General features: G+C 41.1%; 1 protein-coding gene across 1 annotated transcript in view; it reads right to left on the bottom strand.

The window, feature by feature from the left end:
- T265_01256 (hypothetical protein) overlaps positions 1–13,828 on the bottom strand; it is a gene marked incomplete at both ends in the record, with an annotated part of 33,760 nt that overhangs the window by 17,779 nt on the left and 2,153 nt on the right. The window contains one exon of the mRNA XM_009165241.1: positions 8,987–9,585. Coding sequence (XP_009163505.1) covers positions 8,987–9,585 — 599 coding nt within the window. The remainder of the gene's footprint in view (positions 1–8,986; positions 9,586–13,828) is intronic.

The raw sequence follows: 13,828 nt of genomic DNA, 5'->3' as shown, positions 1-13,828 counted from the left end.
AGCTAGTATGGTGGTTAATTTTCCAACTGAGGATCAAGCCACTAGCTCATGTGGTGGAGAATCTATATCTTCCACTAATGGTCATATTGGAGACCTGTTTCGTTAATTTTAGCCAATAACTAGAATCATGTTGGAACTTCGGTTTTTGAGTACACTGATTCCACAAACACTGCCTTAATTGGTTCACCATTGATGATACCTATAGCCTAGGTCCAACGTTAAACTTGTGTTGTATCGTGGGTGGCCGTCTATTGATTACGCTCGGACTAAGCCTGCCAGATCGTGCAGTAATGGGAAGACAGAAGAATGCGGAACACGTCTGTATTTTCAGATCCACTGCTGAATGGCTGAATGGCCAAAATGATCATTCTCCTGCTCGTTCTGTCCAGCGAATGGCGACGATTCTGCTGTGGACATTTCAAAACCCACTCCCCTGGTCGCGTACTATTAGACCGTTTTTGGTAGGCTGTGCCCACGCACCTGTTGTCCGGAACGTGCTGTACCGATGGTGACATTAAGGACGTGTTGTCCTCTGCACATGTTCTTTTCATGCCCAGAGAAATTATTTATCGCTGACGTAGTGGTGCTAACGGTAATTTGCCGGTAAGGTACGTCAGTTATCGGCAGCTTGACCTGATGACTGCTGCTTTAACCTTATCCACATCCGCACTGGCGATATTACACAACTGCCTGTGTATTCAGCACTTCCCATCCGAATTCAATATTCGAGTCCCCTGATTATTGAGACACCAGGGCCGCTAACAATTACAATCGTATCTTCTTTGTTTTGGCCGAAGAAGCTGTCGGAACACGTGTTCGGCAACAGGAATTAACCCTTAATCTGTTACTACTTTTTTTTACCTGATACGGGCTTTAGTCTCATTCGAAAGAGAAAACAACAAATCTGCCGATTGTTTTCCAAACACTTCTGAAAGTGCGGGACTTTAGTTGGGACTGGTGAAATGGGCTGACTGAAAATAGGTCAACTGTAGCATCGGACAGTATCTCAACCAATCTCTAGCACACCCTTCAATCATCCGTCTGCAGTGTAGTTTGCGTCACTTGTTTTCAGGCAGTAAAAGTCCTGTGGTGAGAGATCAAGGTCATCACCACGATGTCAATCTTTGTGGTTTATTTCATTCACATGATTGCGATAAACAGATTAATTGACCTCAGCTTTTCGGAGCGTGGAGGAAAGTACTTTTGAAACTGAACAGTGTAGTTCACTTGTTTTCAGGCAGTAAAAGTCCTGTGGTGAGAGATCAAGGTCATCACCACGATGTCAATCTTTGTGGTTTATTTCATTCACATGATTGCGATAAACAGATTAATTGACCTCAGCTTTTCGGAGCGTGGAGGAAAGTACTTTTGAAACTGAAAAAACTGCTGCCGCTAAATTCGGTCTAGACAGGCGTGATCTCAAGATGAACTGGTGGTTTGTAGTAGCTCACGTTAACTGGTGTATTTTTGATGGCCAAATTCAAACAGTTACTGATCTTGTGTATTGTGCGACTGGCTTATCTCGGAGCGTTTGTGTCTGTTAGGAAACTAACTGCAGGCAGAATCTTCAAGATCGGGATAGTCCGCGGAAATACCGCACATTATATCACAAGTAAAATTTGCCCATCTCTTCACTGATATCCTTTAGTTGAAATCATCCCCTTGGATCCCATTGGCCCTAGAATATACCCACGATGAAATCGTAAGCCAAACAAATCTCGGCCCATTAAACGAAGAGTACGGCTCATGAAGAGGTTGCTTTTATGCGGCATAGAGTTCACACTCCACGAGGCATACTCAGTAAGTGGCCGCTAACTTCTGTTGTTATTAGCTTGAACATCTACAGGATTATTTTCGTAAAGGAAACTATTCACAAGGTTGCCGATGAGCTTTCAGCAACCTTGTGAGCAGTTTCCTTTGTAAGAATATACTGCGCTATCTCGAATATCGTGCCAACTGAATCATGAGGCGGCCTGTGTGCAGCACATTCAGTTGTAGAATCTCATAAACGAGAGATTCAGTAGAGTCTCTCGTGAAAACCAAATTGATTTGCAAGTGAGTGTATTTTCCGATCTACAGGATTAGTTTGCTCTATGAAGCTAACAAACATATCAGCTGCACAATTTTCTCAGTATCTTGCATGAATATCATCTCAAGTTTATTACGTTGGTACCATATTATATTCTTGATCAACTCAAACAAAAAACAAGTTGCGGTGGAGGCTGTCGAACGTGCATGACCAAGATTATCGATTCATTGTCCTACTCTACTTTCCACCGTTTTTACATTTAAGCCAAAACTGTTAGAAAGGCGCTTCGGAAGTGGAACAGAAGAAACAACAGTTGGTCATAGCCATTGGCCGTTTCGGAAGATGGTCACCGGGGAACGCGGGTTGCTAGAAGCAAAGAGATTATGCTTCGTATTTCACCCCGCAAATGCAGTCGGTGGATCCTGAAAATCAGATATTATGTCTTCTGTCAAAGCATAAATTATCAAATGATAGCCGGTGATTCGTAGTCGGAAACCAGTGTTCCGCTACTAGTAGAATCCCCTGAAGGTGCGTGAAACGCGTACTGCGGAGGGATCTCAAGAATTAAACAGCCCATTATTATCGGCAAGATAAATTTTCTATTGCAGCATCACAAACAATTTACACTCACGGATAAGCTTCCAAAGTAGGTAAAATTCCAGAAACTCTCATTCTGTCAAACGTAAAGCTGGTTACCACCAGATTATGTGAAATGTGAGGTTGAAGGAGAGACGCTGTAGGTTGCCTGGGAGTTACCTGAACTACTGATTAATCACTCATGGTCTAATGATATAGTGTACACAAGAAAACCAGATTACTGGTTCGTAATTCCTGAAAGATCCGTAAAATCATGGCTACAACAAGAGAAGAATCCTCCACAGGTTACATGTAAGGGTTTCATAAGCGAAGCTGGGCAACTTCAGAGGGACTGATTCAACCTGATGTGGTTGGACAAAGAAAATGGTCCGTATCTGGCGTTGGCCTCTTTTACAAAGCATTGGCGGTTTGAACATTAACTAATAGACTTTTTTTATTTTATCTGTCTTCCTTTCTTCAAAGCTACTGACCTACTTCGTCCAAAAAAGCAAATGAAATATCGTATTTATGCAGGTATCGAATGATTAGAATAGGTTCTCCATATAAACACCATGCGAAAATACTATCTCTACGGTAATCACGTTAATGTTATTTGTACCGTTTAAGTTCATCCTCGGGTAGCTAACAACAATCGCGTCTTATGGGAACCCGCAATATGGATGAAATTACTGAAATTCGGTTAAAAGTATAACGAGATCATTGAGTGATCATGAGATCATTGAATGATCCTCCTGTAATTGGCCGTCACTAATATTCGTGATATTTACGCTTATTAATTTACTGACGAAACATACATATCCACAGTCAGGCGTTGGGCAACAGGGAGAAAGCTGAAGTTTCCAAAGGAAAACATCTTTTTAGTAAATGGGATTAGTTACACCACCGGCTTCATCTGTTTCGTATTGGTTCCAAATCAGAAAATTCTAGTTTCGCATTTTGCCGTTCCTGTGCTGTCCATCTTTCGTCATTCTTGTGTTCGTTCCTGTCACAAAAGCCATCAGCAAGACAAAACGATTTTGTAGTCCTCATTCGTCTCTCATCTGAGTGAAAGTGCAGACTTAGAAAAAACACGAAACTGCAAGTCGGGTAACAGACGGCGACGATAAATCAGCTGACATCACGAACATCATACAGCATTCAACCACAGTGACCTGAAGATGGACAGACACAAGCAACACACACAATCAACCTAGCTTGCACGGAAATGACGTCACTAAAATGTACTGAACAGTTTGCGATTAATTGCTTAGGGTGCCGTTTTATTAAAAAAACATGTACTACACTTGAAAGTTAGACCTAGCTTTTGCAAAAGGTCGCAGCTATTTCCAAAGAGGAAGATGGGAGACAATGAAAGCACTGTCCTGATGAACAAGCACCTTGTTCTCAAAAATCCGGAATAAAGTTACCGTATCCCTGAAAGACTGCCTATGTACCGAAATTCTGGCTGAACGATGTGGTAAATGCAAACATAATTCCACTTGACTTTCGATAAGGTGGAAAAGAATTAGTTAGATCATCGTTTTGAGTAACCTTATTTTTCGATGCTTCAGGAAATGTCTGGCAACATGATTAGTTAACCGAGTAAATTGTGGTTGGAACAGGTATTTCAGAAGATCAACAACCATCTGTCAAAGAGGCACCTCAAAATGTTTGCGAACGATAAGTTATAACATGGCGACGGACAAACTCGGTGCTGTGAATTCACGTAATCCTTTTGAATTACATGTGATTCTTTACCTACTTCGTTGGCAACTACACAGCAAATGCGTAGAGTAAGCAGGCAAGCCGTCGGTGTATCATGGACTCGCAAAGACGACGGTTCAATCCTGACGATAGAGTCTCACTGCAGAGACATGCTTAAGTGTTTTTTTCGATATTTCAAGGTGTTAAAACCTCTAAGCATCGGGTGCTCGACCATGTTCTCTGAAATGGAACTTTCAATATATTTTCTTCAATGCTATTTGTCACTACTTTCTTCTTCATTGTCAAATGGTAGTTGAGTAACAACGTAAAATATTGGTATACTGCTTTGTAACCGGTAATTAAGACGTTGGTATCCACACACCAGAGACCAACAACACTTCGAACCTAATTAATTACAATATTCATGTGAAATACCAAGATGAGGTGACACGTTGGCGAATTTCAAGGATTTCATAAATGTAAGGCATTGTTTCTTTTCCTCACCGCGTTCTCTCCAATTTTCTTATCGCCTTACAAGCAGTGGACAAAAAGATTGTACACGGAGGCGATAGGATGGGATTTACCGAACAAAAGAGGAAGTGCTACGCCAAGTTAGAGCCGAAAATGACTCTTTAGAACTGGCTAATGATTCCTGATAAACGTTTACCCGATTTCCTAATGTCCGCTTATTTTCATCCATGTTCTGGTATCAGGGTCAATGTGAAAGTGAGAGGAATCCCATGGTCGATGTGAGAGGAAACATACCCAAAAACACCTTTACGATATGGCCCGTGGGGATTTGGAACAAACTGGGACAAGCATCTGACGATTTGCAAGAAATGAAGTTCTCTTACTGCTATGATATTGCTTAACATAGAATTTCTAATCAAACGAGAATGCGACTGCACTTTAAGGATCTGATGGCCCTCAAATAATCCGCATATGGTTTTAGTATTCTGTCTACAAAAACCAAGATGGCCGACTGGAATTCTCCTGGAATTGGCCTAAAAGCAGAATGATAGATAGGCCCGACTGTGGTTAAAAGATATATATACTTAAATCAGCTTGTTTTTATTCAAGTATTATCTAGCCTCCATCTTTAGTCAGTATCATTTATTTAATTTCAGAAATTTCAGCGTTACTTTCGAGGAATGTTTTCCTAAATATACAGTCATCCTCCGAATTCAGACAGACCTTGGGAAACTTCCTCAGATAAGGTCAATCTGTTTAAATTTACCACAGAACGCTGGGCACGTCTATCATTTGTTGAGCACCACCTGCTGTGACTGCCTACTATGTAATCGCGAACGTGCACACTATCGTATGCAGCATGCGTTTGGGTTTCGGTTAGAGGCAACATTGTGTCAACTCAACGAAACAAATCTGTACGTACTGGGAAGCAAACGGACTACACCACCGTTCTGAACCTATTGAATTTCTCAGAAGGTAGCTGTCCGGACTTTTTTTGCATCCCCTAAATAGTCTAACGAAGCATGCAGAACATATTCCCACGGTAGGTGATTGGCAGAGTGGAGAGTATTATTATTAGAATAGTCTCCCTTGTCTCCATTATTTTGCTTATTACTGATTCAGGAGAAGCAGTCTTTATTTGAACTACTATCAAAACAAGAGTTGATTTGGTGAACTAAAACATGTCATTGGGAGACTGTTCTATCTCAGCAGTCATCCAAATCTTCCTGTTCTGCAGCTCTTGCACAAAGGCCACCTCGCGTTTCCGGGGGTACGATATTCCGGATAGCGGAGTATATTTCCTCGACAGAACCCATTACTCTTAAATTGGTCCGGTGTAATTCGTTTTTGGTTCAAACCACGGTTTATCCATTTTCCACTTAAGGCTGCGCAGTAGTTAATCGGATCATGTACTCCTAAAGCGCAGTTTTACCAAGCAGCTGCCACCCCCTCGACGTGAATAAGTAGCTCTTAATCATTTCCCTAATATTCATCTTCAACATTCCCTTTTATTTCAATTAGTCATGTCAGTAAGTTGATACGGCGAATCGCTGGATAGTGTAAAATGTACGGGTTTATTTCATTGAATTTGCTTTACCCGCTGACCCTGTGAGTTGATACAAAGTAAAGTCAATAAAACATTTTCTGGCAGATCAGCCGCCTTCAGTGTCTGGGTGACAGTGTTATCCTCAAAAGCTCTCCGTCACTCCGTCGTGTTTAATCAAATCGTTTTTCTTAATTATTCACTGTAACCCACAGTGCGATTTGCACTGTAAAACTTGGTAACTAACTCGTAGAACAGATGTGGGGTTTAGTGCAGTCTATGTTCATCTGTGAATACGATCGCCGATGGACTATTTTGTGACATTGGTATGCCTTTAACCTTCGCGAAAAATGGTTACTCATCAGTGAAGTAAGCGCTATAAATCACCCAGTGCCCATTCAGAGATGCAATTTCCCACTGTTTGACAAACCACCAGTTGTAACCTCTGATCATTTATTTAAACAATTTTTATTATGCCTGCTCCCTCGTCTAGAATTCTTACTGTTCCATAAGCTGACAGTAACCAAAAAGTAGCCATTTGCAAAATTAGTTCCCAAAGGAAATCAGTTTTCGCCAATTTTTCAGAAGATTAGAAGACTAGAGAAAACAGAAACATAACAAAACGAGAAATTCAGTCTTCTCAAATAGGGTGTTTGAACTATGAGATGAAATATTGATAGAAACTTACACAGATGATATGATGATTTACACTTTCGTTTGGGAAACTGCGTTTGATTCCTTCAGTTTTTTTGACTGTATAAAAGACAGAAGTGAGCTTCCGGAAAATGATATTACAAGCATTTATTTGTACAATACGTCCAGGTTTTTGTAATAAACGGAGGTCAGAAAACTCGGTCATCTGACTCTCGCGTATATAAAGTAAAGCCGGTGGTGCAACAAACTCTGAGAAGATTTACGTGTATCTAGAAACGTTGGCGGGTCAATGCGGTCTCCGTATTGTAACCATCAGGACACAATGACTACATTTTACTATAAGAATTAGTCACAGACTTAAGTTGGGAAGTGGAAGGACAAACACAATGAAATCACTTCCAATAGGAAATACCCTTGGTTCTGTGACTAATTAAAAGAAACGCTAGAAGGCACTCATCTTAGATGCAAGGAGAGCGGTTTCTTGTCCTAAAAATTTGCCAGTTTTTTGTAGAAACCGCGGTAGACCGGAAAGGTTATAGGATAATATACCATGCGGCACAAGAGTAGAAAATCTTGTAACAAGGCTATTCATCGAGTGAAAATCCAATTTTGAAAAATTTCGCCTCTGAAACTCCAGGTGGTTGAGTCAAATCACTAGCTTTGTGCTAACGAAATCAAACAGATGGCACAATAGTTAACGTACAGCTTTCTTGACTCACTGTAAGTGAGTAAGTAAGTGTAGTAAGTAAGTGTAAGTAAGTATATCTGTTTGGCGCGCACTTCCCGACAACAGCCTTACTGGAAGATCCAATGCCGAAGCGTAAGGGGTCCGCCTTAACTGCAGACACTTCAATCCGTCCTGTATGGTAATGCGGAGAAACTTTCAACAGTCTTTAGTCAAAAATATGTCCGAAAAATCACTCCGCTAGGTCTATTTTCGCAAACACTTACCCATGCAGTTGGGTGAGTGGAACAGAAAGGCATGCACAGCTGGTCAGCAGCTGGCAGAAGTTGGTTGAAAATCATCAACCTCAAGTGTGAGAAAGTACATTTAGGAGGCAACAGGCTATCTGCTTAAATGGCTATATTCGCAGACAGGCAGAGATGCTTACAGAAACATACACATTTGGTTAACTGATTTGTAGGACACTTAGTGTTAGAGATGCACGGTTTTTTCGTTTCACTTTCGACTTTCACCACGATGCGCGGGACCTTAACTCTATGGAGCATATTAACTGCCAGTCTGAATTACTAGAGCGAATCATACGGTACGAGAATGAAGACATATTGAACAATGGGTGAAAGAGTGAGCCTGTATCTCGTTCGATTTCGAGCTAATTTACTCCCAGTGTACTACGTGAATCAGGGGACGACTGTTGGGGGAGGGTTGAGAATGGGAAAGTAGAATTTCACAGAATCTCATAGAACTTCTATGAAAAAAAAGAATGAGATCAAGAAATTTGTTGTACGTATCTTTAACAGTATGAGAAATAAGGTTGTTAAATTATGTGGTAAACTGGTTCATCCACGAGGATCGGCACGGCACGCAGTTTGTTCTTTCTCCTTGAGGGATCTGTGCCACATTTCCTCATGCCAAATTCATCCTCATCGCCTTTTGGTCCAACGACCTGTACCAGCCCCACCATATTTGTGGCATTCAAGATCGACTTAGATTACTTCTTAGGTGACGCATAACTGCACTTCGCATATCAGTGCTGCTTGTCCATGAATTTGTAGGTCTCGAAAGACGACAAATTGACAGCATTAAATAATAACATTGAATAATCCGCTTTCACCCGATGTTTGAGCTTTAGACCTTACCACTCAGATGTTTTCAGCGGTGGCGTATATCAGTAGCTACTACTGCGCAGAGACTAGTGATTCCTGTTATCCATATTTCATGAAAATTTAAAACTAGACGCGTTCGTTTGGTGTTGATTGTAGGGTAATATTATTCATTACAAATTTACAGAGTGCAGGCGGTATAGAATATAACCAACGATGCTCACCTTCTTCAAACCCCGTGAAATCCAAAGAAGACAGTTTGCATGCAGGTTGTCTAGTCAAGAGTCCCAAAATAAACGCATCCATAAGGCTTGGACCCTTCACCAAAGTTGTGCGATTTCCTCGACCCGTTTCTGGACTGACTAGAACAAACGAAGGCTTAGTCAGGTAGCTTGAGGATAAAGGAAATTCTTCTGGTGGGATTAGACGCCGGATAGCCATTTGTTCTTCCGGCCAGTTGGCCACGAGACCTGCAATCGCTGCACAGTCTCTTTGAAGTATGGCCTCGCCCAACAGACTGTTCAGTATGTTTTTGGGCAAATCGTGGTAAGTCATTGGACGGATAGGGCTTCTGTCAACGGTGGACGTGCTTCCATCAATACCAGTGTCTTCATGATTACGAGTTCCATGTTGAATTCGTGAAGAAACGCTAAATGCTCTTCTGCCGGGTCCATTATTAGGTCGAGAACTTTCGGACGACTGGGTACGAGATTCACGGGAACTGAATAAAAAATTCACCACATTGCGCAGCGAAGGCTGTCTTGGAGGCAACATACATGGCCAGTCCCGAACTAGACGCGCCATACAGACTTCAGTTAATTTCCTTCAGATAAAGAAAAAAGGAGTAAACTTAGTTTGACTTTGTTTTGGTTATCACTAAACAGCAATCTTCATGTATATGAAACTTGAATTACATTGCAAATTCAGTGGGGCTTTTCGAGAAAACACCTATTGCTTCCACGCTAAACCAGAGGAAAAATCCAAGGATCACTTTTTAAACTTCCGCACTATCCTTCAAATAGTTGTATTTGGCATATATTTATGCGCTTACAACAGGCATTTATCATCAAGCTGCAAGACAGAGCTGTCCAAGTTACCATTGAAATTAGGTAGCAACTACATACCTATATGGGGCTGTGGTTGTCGATTCTCTGCCTGAAACTCGAGACCATCCCTGAGTGTTGTAAGAGCGCTAACATTCCTACACATTTCACATAGTAAGTTTATTGGATTAGATAGAGCAAACCTGTTGTAAACTTATTCCCTCCAAGAGAAAAATCACTCAAGAATACTGGAGATAAAAGTTGACCAAGTCCATGGAAATGAACAAAATGATATCAGCTAATACGATTTCCAAAGGTTCTGTAGGTCGTATTGTGTGAGACCACAAAATTTACTGGGCTTGTACGCGGAAAGCGTCAAAGTTGGTGAAATTGTATCAAACAATCCATAGGCTACTCAGTCAACTTTGCATCCACGGCTATGTCACTGAGTTCGTTAGAAAACGATATATTCCGATGAATTGCGTTAAACTGAGACGTGCAGTGAACACGAAGGGCAACTGGTAGCTGTTCGTCAACCTTGGCCCAGCCAAAGTTGGGAACACGTTTGGCAAGCAAACGAAAGCTCCTACTAAGTTTGTCATGAAGTTCTTTTGAGGATGGAATATGTCTATCCATTTTCGGACTAAAAGAGTTGTTGAATTCTTCAAAAAGCGACTCTCACCGTGGTCACACTTAGATTCACACCTGTGAGCCATCGACTCTGTGTGGTGCTGTAGGTTCGCACCGTAAATACAGCCTTTATCCTACATACGCGTCACCCAGTAATTTAAGATTGTCCGTCGACGTACAAGTATCCCATGTAGGTAACCACAAGGGTACGCCCATTTGGAAAGCATTTGGTCTACTCAAAATCGTGGTTATACAACCTCCAGTTGTGTTACATTTTATCCAAAAATTATTCATATCATAACGCCACTTGAAATAAGATCGTACTGGTTTATCTCAGCATTCAGTACGTTCTGCAGTGATCGGTATACGCAGTTAGTCTCAGGTTGAAAATCATCCTTTTTGTAAAACCCATGGATACAGACCAATGTTCAATACGGTTGAGAACTTCGACTGATTCAGCTAGCCGAGTTTTGCGTAGCTTGTTTGGAACTTCAACAACATGTTCGATATTCACTTTTTCTTTAGTTTGCAGTCGTTCAGGTCGTGCAACGGGCCAAATACATATTCCTTTTCAGCAAGCTAGTGGATTCTCTTTGGTGCATCTTTGTTCATCAACGTGACTTCATTGACATCATTTTCATAGATGAACTTTCAAACTATTGCCCGAAACATTTTTCTTCTCATTCTGGCGACGCTGACTGTAGGGTAAGCAATCAAACTCAAACCCCGTTATTTCGATGAGTCTAACAGTTCCTCGCATCGACAGCGCTCTAACCTAAGTCTACAGTGTTGTCTTGTTGAACTAACCGTCTTGTTCGACGAAATCATCTATCACGCGGTTGCCATTTTTGACCGAGAGCGATTTAACCGGGATTTATTGTTTCGACTGCAGTAACGCGGTATAAAGTTGAATGCTGAGCATTCTGATGTTTTCCGGGTTAATGCGTGTAAATTATCCTATGTGATCAGTTCGACTGTTTGCAATAAAGAATAATCTTTTGGTGAGGTGACCGTCAATTCCAATTTGGCTTATGTTGTGTGTCAAGACGAACAGAGGAATCTTAGCCAAATTCACGCTCTTTAGAAATCAGGCACTCAGGGTTCGGATTATCATTCTCATGCTATCCCGGATTAAGTCGCCTAAATTGTTAGCCCTTGCAAACAAGACACTTATACTATGTAAGTACACAAGTAGTGCAGACGCTTTATTCAAATGAACTAGAATACACCTGATGCTTATGAGTTCCAGGATTTATCAGAGAAGTTCCGGAAGGCAAGATAGGTTTGTTTTGTGTTAACCTAAAAAAAGTGTACAGTCCATCAGTATCGATGGAATGCTTGGTTCATCAAACAAGCGTTTTACGACACTTAAGTCAAACGAAGTCTTTATGAGATCGCCCCTATATCCATAAATGGTACCCAAGAGAAGCAAGTCCCTTTATTCCCGTACACTTCTATCTTTCATAAACGGCTTTTGGACTTGTGTGAATGCGCCTGCCTCATTTTCTTAGTTATTCTGTAGAAAGATAATCCTGATACAATAAATTATTGTAGCATATTACCATCCTAGTAGTCGCTTCTATAAAACGCAGATCGTGGTAATAATTTGAACTAGCGTCGAATAAAGAATGGGTTATACTTACGACCTAAATCCAAACACTATCAAACGTCTGTCTGAATCCCGTCCTTTAATCCACTACTTTCTGTGGTCCGCAAGTCCTCTTTAGCTTTCTACAAAATTACGCGCCAAAGTTTTAATACCCACGAGAAGAATATTTCGCTCTCTAGTCAAAGTTCAACCTTAGAGGACCATCAGTCCTACTGAAAATGTCTGGTTTATTTTCCACTTTGGTCAACGTCTTCTACTTCTGATCACTGAACCATTCTTCATACACTTCCTGCTTCTACGCCTATTGTATTCAGTAAAAGACAGCAACATTAATACTAGGCTTCTTATCTCCGTCAGGAAAAATGAAGGGTCGTCTGGGGCCGGAAGTCGGACGCCTGGTGAAGATGCAGTACCATTTGTTGGAATAAATTGATGTTCGGTCACGTTTGTTGATAAGTGGAAATTTGTCCCCACGTTGACGACTGTCAATCATCAGCCACTGAGGCAGATGTTGGTAGCTCAGGTAACAGCCGAGTGGATCAAACCATCAGTAAACTGTTAGGAGCCGATATATTACGCACTGCGATGGTGAACACTTTCCGGCAGTTAACCAGCATTTCCGCTCTGTTAAAGACCATCAAAAAGTTAAGGTGCTAAGATGAGGAACTGGTGCACCAACTGGTATTCACTAATCCTATGGAAAGTGTGTTATATTGAGTGGAAGTATTATAGTATCATTGAACTTTGGGCCAAATGAAGCTCGAGACAGTCTATTTGTAGCACGTTCGGTTAAAATCCAGCACGAACAAGATACATATTTATTTAACGTTGAAGTTCTGTAAGTTTGAAAGTCAGTATGTTGTTCAAAACCCGTTTTCATAGATTGTTCTTCCAAATGAGCATAAAATAGTGACAGTCGTGATCTTACGGAATTCACTGTTTTGGTCTAACACGGCTAGTTGAAGAAGAAAACTAGAATACCGTGACTCTAGTTGATGATAAACGAAAAGTTTGGGCATGAATCGTCCCACACATCTGTCTGAACAACAGCGATGACGAAAATGGATTTGGTACAACACAAGATAAAACTCACTACCACGAACATCCGACAGGCGGAAGTAACTTCGCCAAAAACTCACCACAAATATTCATTAATTCGGAAATTTGCAGGAAACATAATGGTGCAAAGTGTTAACTACGTACAATTGGTTACAGTGTTTATATATAAGTGTTATGGAGCCACAACTGATGGCGAAAAACTGTCCTACAAGACTTTTGATTTGGAACTTATAGGCGTCTGTGTGATAATAGTGGCACCTATTCGAGTGAAAAGACATGAAACAAACGCGTTGGATGTATTCGAGTACAGTTCACTAATCTCCACTTACGAACCACACGGCCCAAGTTCAACACTCACACACAGAGTTCTGTGTGAAATGCGAGGCGAACGTTATACACTCGTTTCTCAGTGTAATTGGTGCTCAAAAGCCAGTAAAGACAATGCGGACGCTAAATAGCATTAAATTTGTTTTGAACAGACAAAAGGACCCTTCAGGCGTATCGAATCTTCAATTAGATTGACTGCCGAGAAAGTACCAAGAACCTAGAGGTACCCAAAGTTGCCAATGGAGCTGGTGTGCTATCTGATTCCAACTCGCACATACTAGCAGCTGCAAGGAATAACGAATGAACATATATATATATATATATTATATATGTACATATATATATATATATATAATATGTCTAATTGTCTGTGCGCCCTGGAAAGCAAGACTCCAAGG

This window comes from Opisthorchis viverrini (genome assembly GCF_000715545.1).
Source record: "Opisthorchis viverrini unplaced genomic scaffold opera_v5_13, whole genome shotgun sequence".
Taxonomy (NCBI): domain Eukaryota; kingdom Metazoa; phylum Platyhelminthes; class Trematoda; order Opisthorchiida; family Opisthorchiidae; genus Opisthorchis; species Opisthorchis viverrini.
The sequence above is the reverse complement of the archived record's forward strand: the minus strand, read 5'-3'. Positions and strand labels throughout refer to the sequence as shown.